At 46.6% G+C, this 20,121-nt stretch overlaps 1 protein-coding gene across 2 annotated transcripts in view; it reads right to left on the bottom strand.

Annotated features, from left to right (window-relative positions):
* The window catches only part of IFT52 (intraflagellar transport 52), a 52,605-nt gene extending 32,813 nt beyond the window's left edge, over nucleotides 1-19,792 (bottom strand). For both annotated transcript variants that reach the window (XM_030212596.1, XM_030212597.1), the window contains exons 1-4: nucleotides 19,692-19,792; nucleotides 14,059-14,183; nucleotides 12,121-12,208; nucleotides 2,100-2,229 (exon numbers count right to left, since the gene is read on the bottom strand). In XM_030212596.1, coding sequence (XP_030068456.1) covers nucleotides 2,100-2,229; nucleotides 12,121-12,208; nucleotides 14,059-14,183; nucleotides 19,692-19,709 — 361 coding nt within the window. In that variant the 5' untranslated portion in view covers nucleotides 19,710-19,792. The remainder of the gene's footprint in view (nucleotides 1-2,099; nucleotides 2,230-12,120; nucleotides 12,209-14,058; nucleotides 14,184-19,691) is intronic.
* Nucleotides 19,793-20,121: the final 329 nt, after the last annotated feature.

Below are 20,121 nucleotides of genomic sequence, written 5' to 3'. Positions count from 1 at the left end.
CTGAATATCAAGTAAAGTATACAGAGAAAGAATAAAATGACAAGCCTTTTGGGTCTGACTGGGGAAATGTTTATCCCTAGACAGACCCCTCACAGAGTTGTCTGGTCCATAATTGGTCCATGGTTACTCACTTTAGATTGGAGGTTAGTGGGTTCAATGATTGGAGTCAGATGGGGTTACTAACAGCCTTCCCCACAAAAGTCTAGATTTAGGGGACACAGGAGCCCAATAAATTCATTGGTAATCCCGACGTTGGTTGGACACAGTTTTTTACTTAAATCCTTTTGGTCAAATAAGAGACTGAAATCTTGAATCTCAGTGGACCAAAATGTAGTCTATCCCTCTTCCTCTGTCAACCTTACTATCTCTCTTACTAGTCTAACTCTTCTTCTGTCCTCTTCCCCATGTCTATAAATGGGGTCTTTTTCATTTTTCTCTGAGAAGAGGTGAGAATTTTGTCTTATTATTACACTTCTAACTGGTAGTGAAAACATTCCCAAACATATCTATCCTTACTAATTATTCTTCTTTTACTGTCCCTTACACCTATATATATCATTTCAGTCATAACATGCCTTGGTGAAAACGTTTTTTAAAAAAAATCAGCGCTAGGAGTTCATTTTTTGGATCAGACCTTCCATGCCCCAATCAGCTAGGGATGCTGCAAAGGCCACATTCACAGCCTCTAAGGGGAGAAAGTCATGGAAGCTCATTTTCAAAGCACATTAAGTTACATATGTCACTATGGAACGTTGCAAGTCAATGGGGTCCTTTTACCAAGGCGCGCTAAAAGGCAGACAAAGACCATATGGTACTGGGATAAGTATTTATTGCCTTTTAAATACCAAAAAATATTTGAAAACCAAGAGCCCTGTTTGTTAAGCCAGGGTGTAGGCATGCTATCATTATTAGCACACGCTAATGGGTGTCTCTAGTATTAGCACGCGCTAAACAACAACAATAGTGCGCCTTAGTAAACAGGGCCCCAAATCTTACAAATTTCTTACAATTGAAAGACTACTACTTGCACCTAACTTAAATTCATGCAGCATTCATCAGCCAGGATGATGGAGTACCAAACACTGTTTAATAGCAAAACCTACTAGTCAGCCTTAGGGCACTTTATTTACGTATGTTAAGTTTGGCTCATGCCTTCTTCAGATGCAGCTCAAGTTACATTCGGGTACAAACAGAACCACGGTCTATGCTTTTCAGGCTGACAGCAAAGGCTAGGATTCACAGAAGGGGAGTAAAGAAAAGGGAAAAATTCCAGTGAAGACACTTAAGTAATTCTGTAAGGGATGCATACCTTATATGGTAATACATATGCCCACGTTGAGATATTTTAATCATTTATGCACAGATGTGACAGCATAATGACCCTTCATAGAATTCTCACTAGTTGAAAAGTATACGCCATGCATGATGGTGTGTACTTTGCTGGTAGGCATGCACAGGGATGCAAATCATGGGCAGAGTGCACATAGATTATAAAATATAATTTATACAGGTATGTGAAAAATAGGTGTAAATATCTGGGCCCACTACTTACGGAGAAATTAGATCTTACCTGCTAATTTGCTTTCCTTTAGTCCCTCCGGACCGGACCAGGATTGGACTGTTGGGTTGTGCCCGCCTACCAGCAGGTGGAGACTGAGAAAAACTCTGACTCTAGAGAGCCAATAGGAGCCCTGGCCATGTGACCTTAGCCTCAGGTATTACAAATATATCTGTAATATCTTATAGAGAAAAAGAGAGAGAGAGACTAATGGGCTCACTTCCTACCTGCTGAGAGACTGAGAAAATACTGAGGCTAAGGTCACATGGCCAGGGCTCCTATTGGCTCTCTAGAGTCAGAGTTTTTCTCAGTCTCCACCTGCTGATAGCGGGCACAACCCAACAGTCCAATCCTGGTCCGGTCCGGAGGGACGCTAAGGAAGCTACTATTTTATAAATAGAAGTAGGTGCTTTCTTACCCTCATCCTAGGTGTCCTGTTATAAAATAAACAAGGACTGGTATTCACTGAGCTGAAAGCTCAAAAAGAAGCAAGAATACCCCCCCCCCCCCCAGCAAAAAGAAAATTAAGACATATGTTTACCATTGTTCACCATGATCCCATATTCTTCTAACAGAAAATTGATATTGGTGTCATATCTGGATTCTCCACCCTCTCCTAGCATCACCAGAATATCTCCACCAGACTCAAGATATTTCTTCAGTACTTCAAACTAGATAAAAAAAAAAAAAAACAAAACCTAAGCATCAGAAGCAGGCACAGAATAGAATATGATTGCAGCACCAAAAGAATGATTTTAATACATATAAAAATCTGACAAAAATGGCTTCAGAAGATGCAATTACATGTTTCACCAGTCAGTCAATAGAAAGATCCTTCATTATCTAACAACATAAGCTGGAAGTAAACTCAGGATCATCATCAGGTGGATATGGTGAGGACAAAAACAAACAAACAGTGACAGAATTCAAAAAGGTGTGGGATAAACACAGAGGATCCCCTCTATAGCAAGGGAATAGAATCAAAGCAACACTTAAAATGACTTTCACACTTATTTATCTGAAAGATTTATAACCCACACGTTCAGGTAAGAACATCAAGGCAGCTAACAATAGGTGAGCATAATGAAACATATAAACAAAACACAAAAACTCATGCCTTAACCACAAGAGACAGGAAACAAAGGAAAGGCTGCACAGAACAATACAAACCAGAGACAGTGATACTGTAAGAGGGAGAATCCAGAAGAGTCAACAATGGGCTGAAGGAAAAATAAATCTGAAGGAACCCTGCTCATGTGAAATTCAGATAAGTATGACAACATTTATGTGCACTGTAAAAAGAGTTTAACCTTAGTACTCTGAATAAGCTGAAGATGTTGCAGGGAATATTTATTTATTTATTACATTTGTACCCCGCTCTTTCCCACATACAGCAGGTCCAGTGCGGCTTACATAGTAAAAGAAAGCATCTTACATGGTAATGAATACAGTAAAAACAAGGAAATGTAGAACAGTATTATAAATTGTGATGATCATAACTACTTACATTATGAAAGGCATTACAAAGGACATGTGAAAAGAACATAATGAATATTGGGGAACCCCACCCAAGCACTAATGGTAATTATCTAAACCAGGGCTCGACAAATCCCAGGCACCCAGAAATTGCACACTAGTGCCAAGGATTTCATGCCCTCTGAATTTTAGTGTTTTTCGTAACACTGCCTCAAATGTTAAGTTCCTTGCTTCTGTACCACAATTCGGCTCTCTATGTAAGCTTGAGCTGTGCAGTGCAGGATGTTCAGGAGTTTCAAGGCTTCGAGTCTAATGGGACAAAAACTGTGAGACCAGCCTGAAATTTCTCTACCACGTAGTTTAAATTTACATGACAGCATCGCAGTGGGAGATTAGGAAGCATGTTCCTTCTAAAAATGCAGCCTACAAGGTGAGGGGAATAGGTAGTCAAGTTAGAAAGAGAGAGATTGGGTGAAGTCTGTGGGGAGGGAGGTTCTGTGCAAGCGAGAGACTGCAAGTCATGCATTTAATAGGAAACTTGATATACCACTTTTCTTAAAAGGAAAATCCAAGCAGTATACATAACTAGGTAAATTATGAAAAGGAAAAGAAGTAGAGAAAAAAATAGCTATTAGCGCATGGTACCTGCAGAAAGTTAACATGACAGGTTAACTCTGCATTAGTTGGTTAGCACGTGGTAAGTATAACATGTTAGCAGGCTAATGCTTCCACGCCCACTCTCTACTACTACTACTACTACTATTTAGCATTTCTATAGCGCTACAAGGCATACGCAGCGCTGTACAAACATAGAAGAAAGACAGTCCCTGCTCAAAGAGCTTACAATCTAATAGACAAAAAATAAATAAAGTAAGCAAGGTGAAATTAGATCTTACCTGCTAATTTTCTTTCCTCTAGACCCTCCAGACCGGTCAAGACGCGTGGGTTATGTCCTCCTACCAGCAGAGGGAGACTGAGAAACACTGAGCTTTTGAATGCTGTATATATAACCTGTGCAGTACATCCACTAGCCAGTATAACACTAACAAAGCAGAGAAACCATAACACTAACTATAAAGAGCAACCCTGTACGTGGTCACTGCCAACTGGACACTTTCTTTATTTCTCTTACTGTGTCCCTTTTTTCGTGTGTGCTTCCACAGGTGGACTACCAAACACTGTCACACCTGTTCAGACTCCAACCAACAAAAACTGGTAAAACAGAGTCTGAATCCATAGACACAACAATCAACAGCTGCCAAGAAATAACAACAGACCAACCATACCTCCTGGCCTACAATACAGACAGACATATAGACAGGGCGGGCCTTGACCGGTCTGGAGGGTCTAGAGGAAAGAAAATTAGCAGGTAAGATCTAATTTCACCTTCCTCCACGACCCTCCAGACCGGTCAAGACGCGTGGGACGTACCAAAGCAGTAAATATCCTACGGGCGGGATCCACGAAGGCCAGAGGTCAACACTGCAGCCCCAAAACCTGCCTCTTCCTTGGCATGCACATCAATCCTATAATGCTTAACAAAGGAATGCAAAGAAGACCAAACCGCCGCTCGACAAATATCCAACGGAGGAATCATGCTACATTCCGCCCAAGAGGCCGCCATTCCCCTGGTAGAATGGGCCGAAAACTCCTTAGGAGCCAAGCGACCCTTTAGCAAATAAGCCGAAACAATCGCCTCCTTTAACCACCTTGCTATCGTTGCCTTGGAAGCTGCCGCGCCCTTCTTTGCACCACCATGCAGAACGAACAAACGATCAGAAACTCTATACTCCCGAGTTCTGGAAATATAACAGCGCAAGACTCTCTGCACATCTAACTTTGCCAGACGACGCTGCTCCGTATCCCCCGCCAAATTACCTAAGACTGGCAAGGAAATGACTTGATTAACATGAAACTCTGAGACCACCTTGGGCAAAAAGGACGGTACTGGCCGCAATGAAACCTTTTCCTTGGAAAAAATCAAAAAGGGTTCTCTACAAGACAAAGCATGAAGCTCCGACACCCTCCGAGCTGAAGTAATGGCCCCCAAGAAAACCGTCTTTAATGAAAGGTCCTTGTCCGAAACAGCAACCAAGGGCTCAAACGGCGGCCTAACCAAAGCATCCAGAACGAGATTCAAATCCCACGGAGGCACCATCCGTCGCCGAGGCGGTCGCAGCAACTTCACGCCCTTCAAAAAACGAACCACATCAGGACTAGAAGCTAAAGACTTCCCCTGAACCTTCCCCCGAAAACAGGACAAAGCTGCCACTTGTACTTTTAAAGAGGACAAGGCCAGACCCCTGTCCATACCATCCTGTAGGAACTCCAATACATCAGTCACAGACGCACGAAAAGGAAGAACCTGTCTGCCTGCGCACCAATGCTCAAAAACTCTCCACACCCGGACGTAAGCCAACGAAGTGGATTGCCTACGAGAGCTCAACATGGTGGCGATAACTCTGGCTGAAAAGCCCTTCTTCTTTAACCTGTGCCTCTCAAGAGCCAGGCCGTAAGCGAGAACCGAGCCGGATCTGGCATCACTATTGGGCCCTGACACAACACCACTGAATCTGACAACGGAAGAGGGTCTGCTACTGCCAGCCGTACCAGATCTCCGAACCACGGCCGACGCGGCCAATTCGGGGCTATCAAAATCACCCGTCCGGGGTGCCGAGCTATGCGTTGAACTACGCGTCCGACTAACGGCCATGGAGGAAAAACATACAGCAACTCCTGAGGCCAGGGCACCAGCAGAGCGTCGATCCCTTCTGCTCGAGGGTCCCTCCAACGACTGAAAAACCTCGGCACTTGAGCATTGTGGGCCGTTGCCATCAGGTCCACCTCGGGAAGACCCCAGACCGACACAATGCGCTCGAACACCAACCGATGCAGAGACCACTCTCCGGGGTCTAGAGTATGCCTGCTCAGGTAATCTGCGTCCACATTGTCCACTCCGGCCACATGTGCCGCGGAGAGCGCTAGCAGGTGACTCTCCGCCCATTGGCACAACAGCGCCGCCTCCTCCGCGACCGCCTGACTCTTTGTGCCCCCCTGACGGTTGACATAAGCTACGGCGGTGGCGTTGTCGCAGAACACCCTGACTGCTTTCCGGCACAGGAGACTCTGAAAAGCCTGAAGCGCGAGCCGAATGGCCCGAGTTTCCAAACGATTGATGGACCACTGAGCCTCTAACTGAGTCCACCGACCTTGAGCCACTTGCCCGAGACAATGAGCTCCCCAGCCTTGCAGACTGGCATCTGTGACGAGGACCACCCACTGCGGGGCCTCCAACGGCATTCCCTTTTCCAGATTTTCTGTGTCTAGCCACCACCGGAGACTGAGGCGTGGGCCTACCGCCAGCTGAAGACGACTGTCCAACTCCTGACTCAGTGGTGACCAACGACTGAGAAGAGCTGACTGCAACTGCCGCATGTGTGCCCGGGCCCACGGAACTACCTCTATGGTGGCCGCCATCAACCCCAGGACTTGCAGATACTCCCGGGCCGTCGGTGCTGAGTCCGCCAGAAACCGACGAATCTGACCCTGCAACTTGCGAATCCGGGGACCTGGCAAGAATACTCGACCCTTCTTGGTATCGAAAAGCACCCCCAGATATTCCAGCGACTGCGCCGGCACCAGATGACTCTTGCCGAAGTTCACTACCCAGCCCAGAGACTGAAGAAACTGAACCACTCGAGCAGTAGCCAGCTCGCTCTCCGACCTGGACTTGGCCCGAATCAGCCAATCGTCCAGGTACGGGTGCACTAGAACACCCTGCTTCCGCAAGGCCGCTGCCACTACTACCATAACTTTGGAAAACGTTCGGGGGGGCCGTTGCTAGTCCGAAAGGAAGAGCACAGAACTGAAAGTGCTTCCCTAACACCGAAAAGCGAAGAAATCGCTGATGAGCAGCACGAATAGGAATGTGGAGATAAGCTTCTGTCAAATCCAAAGACGTTAGAAACTCTCCGTCCTGAACCGCGACAATGACCGACCGCAACGTTTCCATGCGAAACGAGGGAACCTTGAGAGCTGCATTGACCCTCTTTAGATCTAAGATAGGCCGAAAGGCATCCTCCTTCTTTGGGACCACAAAATAGATCGAATAGCAGCCCGAGCCGCGCTGAGCGAGGGGAACCGGTACCACCGCTCCCAGCCTGATCAGACGAGCCAACGTATCCCGCACAGCTGCCCGCTTGAGCCTCGAATGACAAGGGGACTCCAAGAACCTTTCGGGAGGTGAACTGTCGAACTCCAGGGCATAGCCGTCTCGCACCACCTCGAGAACCCACTGATCTGAAGTGATTTGGGCCCAGTTCTGGTAAAAAAGACTCAACCGAGCCCCGACCCGAACCAGAGCCTGGGCCCGCACACCTTCATTGTGCATTACGCCCCAGGACCTGACCTCCCGTGGAAAAGTCACGCCCTCCGCGACGACTCCCACGCAAGGACTGGGTGCGCTGGAAGAAACGACCCCTAGGAGCCCCACTAGACCTCCCTGGCCTATACCGACGAGCCTCCTTAAACCGACCTCGGGAGGAAGAACCCCTGGAAGCCGCCTTGGAACGAAAATCTGGAAGCCTAGGGGCCTTGGCATCACTGAGACCTTTCACCAACTTATCCAATTCCTCACCAAAAAGCATGGACCCTTTGAAGGGAAGCGAACACAGCTTAGCCTTAGAGGCCGCGTCCGCGACCCAACCGCGTAACCAAAGGGCCCTACGCGCTCCCACTACCATAGCCATATTCTTCGCCAAAGCCCGCAACAAATCATAAAGAGCATCCGACAAAAAGGACGATCCCATTTCCAGCTTGGCTAACTCCTGGACCCCCGATGAACCAACATCCACCGAATCATCCAGAAGCTTCTCGGCCCAGCGAAAACACGCCCGAGCTACCAGGCCCCCACACACCGAGGCCTGCAAGGCGAGAGCTGACAGATCAAAACTACGCTTGAGAAATGATTCCAGCCTTCTATCCTGGGGGTCCCGGAGAGCGGTACCTCCGTCTACCGGGATCGCCGTGGCTTTAGTAACAGCTGTCACCACGGCATCCACAGTGGGAGCCTTAAAAGAATCCCTATCTTCCTGCGGAAGAGGATAAAGCCTCGCCATGGCTTTCGCTACTTTACATGGCGCATCCGGAACATTCCACTCCTGAAAAACCATATCCCGGAGGTCCTTGTTCATGGGGAAGGACCGGGCCTTCCTCTGGATACCTTTAACTAAGGGATCCACCTGTCTAGCCTCCCCCATGGCTACCTCTGGCTGATCAAACTTGAGGGTGGCCGACACCTGATCTATAAGCTCAGACAGCTCATCCCTGTGAAAAATACGAACCACCGAGGGATCCTCACCAGGAATTAGGCACTCCGCATCCTGCGAACCTTCAAACCCCTCTGGGTCCCCCAATTCACTAAGCGCTCCGTCAGAACCACCCGGAGAAAAAAACTCCCCGTCCTCTGACCAATCCACCCGTGGTCTTTTAGCCAACGAGGTACTAGCCCCCTCCTCCAATTGGGGGGGTCCCGTCCTCCATGCCTGATAGAGGGTCCACACGAACTCAGGGGGGAAACCAACCCCTCCAGGAGCCTCAGACGGGCCTTTTGCAACCAAAATGGGGGAAGCGGGCCCAAAAACTGCTGAGTCCGCAGTGCGCGCCGCTGACAAAATGGCGGCCGTTCCCGCCAAAACCGGAACCGCCGACGCTGTCCCGAGCGGCGTCCCCACTGCCCCAGCAACACCCGAAACTGCCGGGACCTCCGCAGTTAACTCGGGGGGAGCCGCTGCTACCGGCACCTGTTTCGGTTCGCCGCAAAGACGGCACTGAGCTCCCGGGGATTCCACACCGCGGCGCGCGCACGCGCGACACCGTAGAAGTTTACCCGCCATCCAAACACGAGGGCAAACCAAAAACAATATCGCGTGAGTCGGATCCAAACAACTTTCACTCAACACACTCGCGCTGCTCTCACGCTCTACCAACGAACTGCACCTCCGTTCGTTCTGAGCAGGAGAAAATTCACTGTTGCCCTTAAAGAGACAGTAACATCAAATTGGCAGCTGAGAATTGTAAGGCACTCAAGGCTACAGTACCAGGAAAGCAGCCGAGGCACAAAGCTGCCAAGTTCTCATACAGAGAGCAGCACAGGGGGAGGGACCCAAAATAGGTGTAACACCCCAGGGGGAAAACACTGGGCCCCACCGGACCCAGGGCCCCGAAGCACTTATTATTCTGCTTTTTTTTTTTTTTTTTTTTTAAACACACGTACAGGGTATGCCAAGAAACAGAAAATGGTCAGGAAACCCACCAGTCCCCGTGACCTAGTATCCAAACTACCTCACCAGACTATCGAAGACTGCACAGGCTGTCCTTCTACCTCTGCTGAGACTGAGAAAATACTGGCTAGTGGATGTACTGCACAGGTTATATATACAGCATTCAAAAGCTCAGTGTTTCTCAGCTGGTAGGAGGACATAACCCACGCGTCTTGACCGGTCTGGAGGGTCGTGGAGGAAATCAAATCAATTAATGTGAACGGGAAGGAAGAGAGGAGGGTAGGTGGAGGCGAGTGGTTACAAGTGGTTACGAGTCAAAAGCAATGTTAAAGAGGTGGGTTTTCAGTCTAGATTTAAAGGTGGCCAATCCCATACCCATGCCACAATCCCTCAGAGAAAAATGCATTAAATATGATAGTTTGCCTGTTACCACACATTGCTGTGAATTCCTAGGGTAGGGATTCTCAAGGGCTACATTTGGGAGCCCATAACTGCAATTCAGATCTTTGCAAATAACTCTTTCACCAAAAATATTCAGAGCTACTTGAAAAGCGTGGTACCAGAAGATTGGAGGGTGGCCAGTGTAACACTAATTTTTAAAAAAGGTTCCAGAGGTGATCTGGAAAATTAGACTGGCGAGCCCGACGTTGGTGCCAGGCAAAATGGTAGAGAGAGGTAGAGACTATTATAAAGAACAAAATTACAGAGCACATACATAAGCATGGATTAATTAGACTACTACTACTACTTAACATTTCTAGAGCGCTACTAGGGTTACGCAGCACTGTACAATTTAACAAAGAGAGACAGTCCCTGCTCAAAGAGCTTACAATGAAATAGACAAGTGAATGGTCGGTCCGATAGGGGCAGTCTGGATTCACTGAATGGTAAGGGTTAGGTGCCGAACGCAGCATTGAAGAGGTGGGCTTTAAGCAAAGACTTGAAGAACAAAATTACAGAGCACATACATAAGCATGGATTAATTAGACAAAGCCAACATGGATTTAGTCAAGGGAAATCTTGCCTCACCAATCTACTATGTTTCTTTGAAGGGGTGAATAAGCATGTGGATAAAGATAAGCCGGTTGACATTGTGTATCAGGAGGCATTTGATAAAGCACCTCATGAAAGACTCCTGAGGAAACTAGAAAGTCATGGGATAGGAGGCAATATCCTATTGTGGATTAAAAACTGGTTAAAAGAGAGAAAACAGAGGGTCAATATTCTCAATGGAAAATGGTAGATAGCAAAGATCTCCAAGGGTCTGTGTTAGAACTGCTGCTTTTTAACATATTTATAAATGATCTAGAGATGGGAATAACTAGTGATGACACAAACTTATTTGAAGTTCTTAATTCGCAACAGGATTGTGAAAAGTTGCAAGAGGACCTTACGAGACTGGGCTTCCAAATGGCAGATGACTTAAAGTGAGCAAGTGAAAAATGATGCATGTGGGAAAGAGGAACCCAAACCATAGTTACATGATGAAAGGTTCCACATTGGGAGTCACTGCCCAGGAAAAGGATCTAGGTGTCATCGCTGATGATATGCTGAAACCCTGTGCTCAATATGCAGGCTAAGAAAGCAAATAGAATGTTAGGAATTATTAGGAAAGGAATGGAAAACAAAACTGAGAATGTTATAATGCCTTTGTATCGCTCCATAGTGCGACCGCACATCAAATACTGTGGGCAATTCTGGTCACCGCATCTCAAAAAATATATAGCGGAATTAGAAAAGGTACAGAGCAGGGCAACAAAAATGATAACAGGACGACTTTCCAATGAGGAAAGACTAAAGTGGCTAGGGCTCTTTGGCTTGGAGAAGAGATGGCTGAGGGGAGATATGATAGAGGTTTATAAAATACTGAGTGGGGTAGAACAGGTAGGTGTGAATCGCTTGTTTACTCTTTCCAAAAATACTAGGGCTAGGGGGCACGTAAAGAAGCTACTGAGTAGTAAATTTAAAACAAATCAGAGAAAATATTTCTTCAGTCAATGAGTAATTAAACTCTGTAATTCATTATCAGAGAATATGGTAAAAGCAGGTAGATTAGATTAAACCTTTAAAAAAGGTTTAGATAATTTCCTAAAAGAAAAGTCCATAAACCATTATTAAGATAGATGGGAAAATCCACTGCATAATCTAGGATAAGCAGCATAAAATCTGTTTTGCTGTTCTGGGATCTTGCCAGGTACTTGTGACCTGGATTGGCCACTGTTGGAAACAGGATACTAGGCTTGATGGACCTTCGGTCTGTCCCAGTATGGCAATCCTTATGTTCTTAATCTCAAGGCTAGAGGTGCTGCATCCTGGATTATCTACGGCTTGAAATCTTCATAAACCCATTCAAATTTATTTATTCATAGGTGCAGTCTGGACCCTCCGTGAGCTGCACACCATAGATTGTTTTACCTTCATAGCAATGTTGATGTACAACAAAACTAAATTATTTTTTCCTACCAGAATAGCTTAAAACACCTATAATCAATATAGGGCTAGAAAGAGTTTATTCATCAATATGTACAAATACCTAAAGACAGAGCAGGATACAAACTGCATATATGTAAATCCTTAACTTGTTACTATCAAAGCCCATACTTCACCACCTGCAATACAGGGATACTGTAGGTATACAACCAAATGCATTCTGTACTTCAATTAATTATGAGCTTGATGCCATCAAATTGATGGCCAAGTCACAAGTTCTGCAAAAGTACAATAGCATAATTGGATAATCTTTTGTATTACTTAACTTTATTTGTATTCTTGATAGAAATGCCTTTTTCTTCTGATATTTCTTACCTCTGCTGCAGTGAACTTTTCTCTGGGCCCTGCTGTAATCCATAGTCTCACTCCCACTAGCTTCTCTGCTGTGATTTCTTCTTTCAAACTGTGAGATTAAAAAAGGAACAGCCACTGGTCTTATAGAATACCAGGCAAGTTAACTTTTATATATTCTACCCCTCGCCATACCTATGGCAAAACACACTGCTGTTGCCTGTATTGTACAAAGCATTCATAAATGAAGTTAATGGGATCCTCAGGAGCTTAGCCTAGAATGGGTGCCAGAGCTGGTGGTTGGGAGGCGGGGCTAGTACTGGGCAGACTTATACGGTCTGTGCCGGGGCTGGTGGTTGGACGGCGGGGATAGTGCTGGGCAGACTTATACAGTCTGTGCCAGAGCTGGTGGTTGGGCGGCGGGAATAGTGCTGGGCAGACTTATACGGTCTGTGCCAGAGCTGGTGGTGGGAGGTGGGGTTGGTGGTTGGGAGGCGGGGATAGGGCTGGGCAGACTTATACGGTCTGTGCCGGGGCTGGTGGTTGGGAGGCGGGACTAGGGCTGGGCAGACTTATACGGTCTGTGCCGGGGCTGGTGGTTGGGAGGCGGGACTAGTGCTGGGCAGACTTATACGGTCTGTGCCGGGGCTGGTGGTTGGGCGGCGGGGATAGTGCTGGGCAGACTTATACGGTCTGTGCCAGAGCCGGTGGTGGGTGGCAGGGATAGTGCTGGGCAGACTTATACGGTCTGTGCCAGAGCTGATGGTTGGGAGGCGGGGTTGGTGGTTGGGAGGCGGGGATAGTGCTGGGCAGACTTATACGGTCTGTGCCAGAGCCGGTGGTGGGAGGCAGGGATAGTGCTGGACAGACTTATACGGTCTGTGCCGGGGCTGGTGGTTGGGCGGCGGGGATAGTGCTGGGCAGACTTATACGGTCTGTGCCAGAGCTGGTGGTTGGGAGGGGGGTTGGTGGTTGGGCGGCGGGGATAGTGCTGGGCAGACTTATACGGTCTGTGCCAGAGCCGGTGGTGGGTGGCAGGGATAGTGCTGGGCAGACTTATACGGTCTGTGCCAGAGCTGGTGGTTGGGAGGCGGGACTAGTGCTGGGCAGACTTATACGGTCTGTGCCGGGGCTGGTGGTTGGGCGGCGGGGATAGTGCTGGGCAGACTTATACGGTCTGTGCCACAGCCGGTGGTGGGTGGCAGGGATAGTGCTGGGCAGACCTATACGGTCTGTGCCAGAGCTGGTGGTTGGGAGGCGGGGTTGGTGGTTGGGAGGCGGGGATAGGGCTGGCCAAACTTATACGGTCTGTGCCAGAGCCGGTGTTGGGAGGCGGGGATAGTGCTGGGCAGACTTATACGGTCTGTGCCAGAGCTGGTGGTGGGAGGCGGGGATAGTGCTGGGCAGACTTATAGGTTCTGTGCCAGAGCTGGTGGTTGGGAGGCGGGGATAGGGCTGGCCAGACTTATACGGTCTGTGCACTGAAGAGGACAGTACAAATAAAAAAAGTAGCACATATGAATTTATCTTCTTGGGCAGACTGGATGGACCGTGCAGGTCTTTTTCTGCCGTCATCTACTATGTTACTATGTACTGCAACATCTTACATCGTGAATTAAAACTAGACTTAAAACCAGCTAAAAATATACTTTTAGCATAAATAACTAGCAACAATTTGTTTTTAATTTTATACACATAAAAGACATTGTCCATATTTTGCCATTTTTATAGAATGACAGAATTCTCTCTATCTGGGAAGATTCAGAAGCTTGAAATGTGATGAGTCAAAGATATTGCCAGACAACAGCCACAGGGAAAGTGTCTCCTTCAGAAATATTGTTCTCAAATAGAGTTGTGCATACTCTATTTCTTCCATAATCACACTTTTAGCTGGGGAGTGCTCAGAGAGCCAGTGTCTTCCATTTCCCATCAATGTATTACGTTAAAAAGAAGGGTACTCACCTCTGTATCTTCCAGTTGGTTCGCAACCTTTTCTGTAAAGATTTGTATCCACTGTTGGTGGTAAAAATCTCTTTCTTGGAAGCATTAAAAACAATGGTGTTCCGAAGCTCCTTCTCCATGACTCCCTTACAGAAAAATGTTATTACATGAACCAGGTTACTACTACCAAAACTTCCTTCACATATACATGTATAGGGTGACACACAAAAAAAGCAAACCCCTAGAGCAGTGGTTCCAAACCTGATCCGGGAGGCACCCCAGCCAGTCAGGTTTTCAGGATAGCCACAATGAATATTCATAAGGGGGTTTTGCACACAGTAGAGGCAAATATCTGTCATGGATATTCATTGTGAATATCCTGAAAACCTGACTGGCTCAGATTGGGAATCACTGTTATTTCTGCTGTTTTCTCAATAACTCCTTGGAATTTCAACATTAAATTTTACTACAGCTTTATTTGTTATTACTATCTACGTTTAGATGCCGACTGGCATGAGATCACCTTTAAACATGGCAAAGTTATAGACTTTTTAGCGTGACCACCCAGCAATGTTTGCACATTCAAAAATGGTTGCACTGTAAAACGACCACAGGGTAGCAGCTTACTGTTAATGGTGTCACGGTGACATAGACTTTCGTCTGGGGAGCAATGTTGGAAGCCTATCATAAGCTCCACCCAAAGCCGCAATCATCAAACTCAAGGAAGCGCTGCAGATGATCATGGTCAGACTGCCATAGGGGTCCAATGGAGCAATGCTGGAAGCCTATCATAAGCGCCACCCAAAGCCCCAATCATCGAACTCAAGGAAGCGCTGCAGATGATCATGGTCAGACTGCCATAGGGGTCCAATGGACAAGGCTGTTAAGAACATCACAAAGCAACTAAAGGCCTGTGTTAAAGCTGGGGTTGAATACGTTAGAGAATTCACAGTGACTGCAAAATTCTGACACATTGTTAACTGTATTGTTTGAATGATGTCATTTTATACTGTGTTTTTGCTAGAACATTTTTAACTTGCAAAAAAATCGCTAAGTAGCATCACATAGCTTAAGATAATTAAATGTTGTTTAATAGTAATACGTCAGTATGATGAGTAAATAAGTAGATAAAATTTCTCACTGAAATTCAAAGCTGTTACTGAGAAAATGGCAAAAACTAGCGATAGGAGATATCACCTATGAAGAACATCTTGTCTCTATTAATACAGCATCTAAACACTGTGGAATGCAGAGACCAGGAAGTACAGATACTTTAAACGTACCCCTTTAATGAACATAAAAGTACTGCAAACAGCTACACAAAATGCCACTGTATCTGTTGATTTTTAGTCAGTTATGCTAAATAATAAATCCATAAATATTACAAACTAAGGGCCTCTTATCAAGCCACTCTAGTGGCTCCCAACGCAATAATACCGACAAAGCCCATTCACTTTGAATAGGTTCCACTGGAATTGCCGTGCAGGAACCGTTGGCGTGGCTTGATAAAAGAGGCCCTTTTAAACTATATCCACTCCTTAGCAAAAGGAGGAAATTAAGAAGATCTCTCAATTACAGTAGCTATAAACATTCTAATTAAAAGGGGAAAAAAAGGCACATAGCTATGGCTTGAACTGTACTCTCATTGAGTAGGAACATGTTTTTTAAACTACAAAAATACGTATGGCGCAGTAGGCCTAAATTTGAGCCTACCGTAAAGTAAAAGGGCACTACCATGGGACAAGTGCTACTCCCGCAGTAAAAAAATATTTCTATTTTTTGCTGCAGGAGGAGTGTCTGGGGGGCAGAGAGTAGGCATACATGCACTAATTTGGTAGTGCAAGCACATTACCGGACGCTATACAATCAGTATGGGAGCCCTTACTGCCTCCTAAGTAAGTGGTGATAAGGGCTTCCGACAGTACTGGCCACATGCTAATGGGGAAATTAGCGCATGGCCATTACAAAAAAAAAATGAACACGGACATTTTACTGCCACGCTAAAACTGGTCACAGCGCATAGGAAGCCCACACGCTGACAGAATGCTGTATTGAACTTTTTTGGGATCTTGCCAGATATGCGACCTGGATTGGCTACTGTTGGAAACAGGATGCTGGGATTGATGGACCTTTGGTCTGTCCCAATGTGGCAATACTTATATAAAAATGACTAGCAACATAGGTTAGTCATAGGCATCTCTCCTTGTCAATTCATGCTGCCCAATGATCCCAAAACATGCAAAATCCTTACAAAGCACTACCACAAGACAATTAACTTTTTTTTTTTTACACCAAGCACCACAATCCAACTGTTTTCAAGACTTTTACAATGAATATACATGAGATTCATTTGCACATAATACTCCTTGCAGAAATTCTAAATACATAACCGAGTTACGCCCTTGAGGACCAAGTTTGGGGGCTCTGGTTCGTACTACATTGAGAGGCTTCTGATCTGGTAAAGGAACAACATAAAATAGTAAGGTTACTATTACCTGTTACTTTACCTTTCAATATTACTCCTTCTTTTTAAAAATTTTACTATAAATTCTTAGGTTTTATAATTTGACTATTTTAATATTTCCTTTCATTCAGATTCTCAACACACACCTGTCTAAAAAGACTATTGTTAATAATCGAATATCAACCTTGTGTCAGCAATGTAGTGTGATTTATTTATTTACTATTGGGACATTTTTACTAGCTAGCAGCTTGAGGACAGTTTTCAAAGCATATTTACCACTCAAATCAGCTGCTGGAAAATCAGCTAGAGGTCCATGGGTTCTTAAATATCATAGGAATACATTTTTTCCATGCATAAAACAAGGAAAATTACCCCATGGATTTAAACATGGTGTCAAGGTGAACAGTTTTACATGACCCATGCCTGTGTTCTAGGGGGGGGGGGGGGGCAGGATATGGACAGAATTGCAATTTGCAGGCATAGTTTAAAAAGCAGTTGCATATTTTACATGCTCCCAAGCTTCAATATAGCTACAATTATTGTCAGCATTTGGTCCTAGTGTTTTGGAAAGGCGCATACCTATCTATAAAATAGGTGCTTTCAAAGGGGGAGTCATAGCGCGGTACACTGAGAACCAGGGGAACCAAGTTCAATTCCCACTGCAGCTTCTCCTGTGACTCTGGGCAAGTCACTTAACCTTTCATTGGCCCAAGTGCAAAATAAGGGCCTGTGATATAATATGAAAAGCACTTTGATGGCAATCACACAGAAAGGCAGTGTATCAAACTCCATCCATCCCTTGTCCTTTTTGCCCCCCCTCCATCTAACCCACGTTATAAAATTATTCTCCGTGTGTGCTTTGAGCTCAGTTGAGAACCGGTATTGTTGTGAGTCACGTTCAGAAAGGAGAGGTAGACCCATAGATCGACCACAAATTTCAACCGGCAGAAAAGTTGCGGCAAGTGGCCAAATGCAGGCGCTTCACCCAGAAACTTTGCTGAACACGATTCCTCGAGGTGGGGGTGGGGGGGGGGCAGCTGTCCAAGTCCTACTAAGGGGCCCGTCCCCATCATTCACAAAACAACGGGGCAAGAGGGGAAGGAGGTGGAGAGCAGGGGAAGGAGGTGGAGAGCAGGGGAAGCAGCCCTCCCCCCACCCCCACCCCCAAAAAAGAGAGGCATATCATAAAATGTTGCTGGTCACAGGAGCCAACTTTTCAAAATTATTGGGGGCATTGGAACCGACTCTGTGGGTGCTTGAGCACCCCCAATATTGAGAAAATTCCTCATTGGAGCCGACTCTATGGGTGCTTGAGCACCCCCAATATTGAGAAAATTCCTTGTGTGTGTCCAGGGAGGGGGTTATTTCCACTGGGCTTAGCACCCCCAATAATTTTGAAAAGTTGGCTCCTATGATTGGGGGTGCTAAGCCCAGTGGAAATAACCCTTCCTTGGACACATACAAGGAATTTTCTCAATATTGGGGGTGCTCAAGCACCCACAGCACCCACAGAGTCGGCTCCAATGCCCCCAATAATTTTGAAAAGTTGGCTCCTATGATTGGGGGTGCTAAGCCCAGTGGAAATAACCCTTCCTTGGACACATACAAGGAATTTTCTCAATATTGGGGGTGCTCAAGCACCCACAGCACCCACAGAGTCGGCTCCAATGCCCCCAATAATTTTGAAAAGTTGGCTCCTATGATTGGGGGTGCTAAGCCCAGTGGAAATAACCCTTCCTTGGACACATACAAGGAATTTTCTCAATATTGGGGGTGCTCAAGCACCCACAGCACCCACAGAGTCGGCTCCAATGCCCCCAATAATTTTGAAAAGTTGGCTCCTATGATTGGGGGTGCTAAGCCCAGTGGAAATAACCCTTCCTTGGACACATACAAGGAATTTTCTCAATATTGGGGGTGCTCAAGCACCCACAGCACCCACAGAGTCGGCTCCAATGCCCCCAATAATTTTGAAAAGTTGGCTCCTATGATTGGGGGTGCTAAGCCCAGTGGAAATAACCCTTCCTTGGACACATACAAGGAATTTTCTCAATATTGGGGGTGCTCAAGCACCCACAGCACCCACAGAGTCGGCTCCAATGCCCCCAATAATTTTGAAAAGTTGGCTCCTATGATTGGGGGTGCTAAGCCCAGTGGAAATAACCCTTCCTTGGACACATACAAGGAATTTTCTCAATATTGGGGGTGCTCAAGCACCCACAGCACCCACAGAGTCGGCTCCAATGCCCCCAATAATTTTGAAAAGTTGGCTCCTATGATTGGGGGTGCTAAGCCCAGTGGAAATAACCCTTCCTTGGACACATACAAGGAATTTTCTCAATATTGGGGGTGCTCAAGCACCCACAGCACCCACAGAGTCGGCTCCAATGCCCCCAATAATTTTGAAAAGTTGGCTCCTATGATTGGGGGTGCTAAGCCCAGTGGAAATAACCCTTCCTTGGACACATACAAGGAATTTTCTCAATATTGGGGGTGCTCAAGCACCCACAGCACCCACAGAGTCGGCTCCAATGCCCCCAATAATTTTGAAAAGTTGGCTCCTATGATTGGGGGTGCTAAGCCCAGTGGAAATAACCCTTCCTTGGACACATACAAGGAATTTTCTCAATATTGGGGGTGCTCAAGCACCCACAGCACCCACAGAGTCGGCTCCAATGCCCCCAATAATTTTGAAAAGTTGGCTCCTATGATTGGGGGTGCTAAGCCCAGTGGAAATAACCCTTCCTTGGACACATACAAGGAATTTTCTCAATATTGGGGGTGCTCAAGCACCCACAGCACCCACAGAGTCGGCTCCAATGCCCCCAATAATTTTGAAAAGTTGGCTCCTATGATTGGGGGTGCTAAGCCCAGTGGAAATAACCCTTCCTTGGACACATACAAGGAATTTTCTCAATATTGAGCACCCACAGAGTCGGCTCCTATGTTGCTGGTGAGGCTTTTTCTCCTGAGAGATGACCTTAGCTGGGTGGTGGTATTGCCGGGGCCCCTGCAGAAGAAACACGTTCCTCCACTCCCCTCCCCCCACCGTGGAGGTCTGTCACTAGGCTACGCCTCTATTTCAAGCTCCAAAGTGTTGTTCCCTTGTAAAACCGGCCCCTAACAGCTGAGGGGGGGGCAAGGAGAAGACGGTGAGCACAAACTCGGCTTGAATTCAGGGTTTACCTACCTCCTTGTCGACCACCATCTTCCAGCCAGAACCCCCTCCCCCCCTGCCACCGCCGCGTTGCACTGTGGGACAGAAAGAACAGCAGCGGTATCCAAGCACGAAGCGCCTCGTCTCGCGCTTAGCAACCGCAGCGCCGCAGAATGGGCGGCGGACGAGCCGGAATGACGTCACGTAACGGCGGCCATGATAGGACTGGCAGAGCGCGCGCTTGAGTCTCTCTCAACATGGCAGTTAGGGCCAGCTGACTCAGTCCCTGCTGCACAGAGCTTACAATCTAATTATTTTTATTTATTTCTTTTTGTTACATTTGTACCCCACACTTTCCCACTCACGGCAGGCTCTATGTGGCAGGCAATGGAGGGTTAAGTGAGGACAGACAAACAGGACGCTACTACTACAAATCATTTCTATAGCGCTACTAGACGTACGC

Source organism: Microcaecilia unicolor, chromosome 8, assembly GCF_901765095.1.
Source record: "Microcaecilia unicolor chromosome 8, aMicUni1.1, whole genome shotgun sequence".
NCBI classification, from domain to species: domain Eukaryota; kingdom Metazoa; phylum Chordata; class Amphibia; order Gymnophiona; family Siphonopidae; genus Microcaecilia; species Microcaecilia unicolor.
Note: the sequence above shows the minus strand (reverse complement) of the source record. Positions and strands in the feature narration are given on the sequence as shown.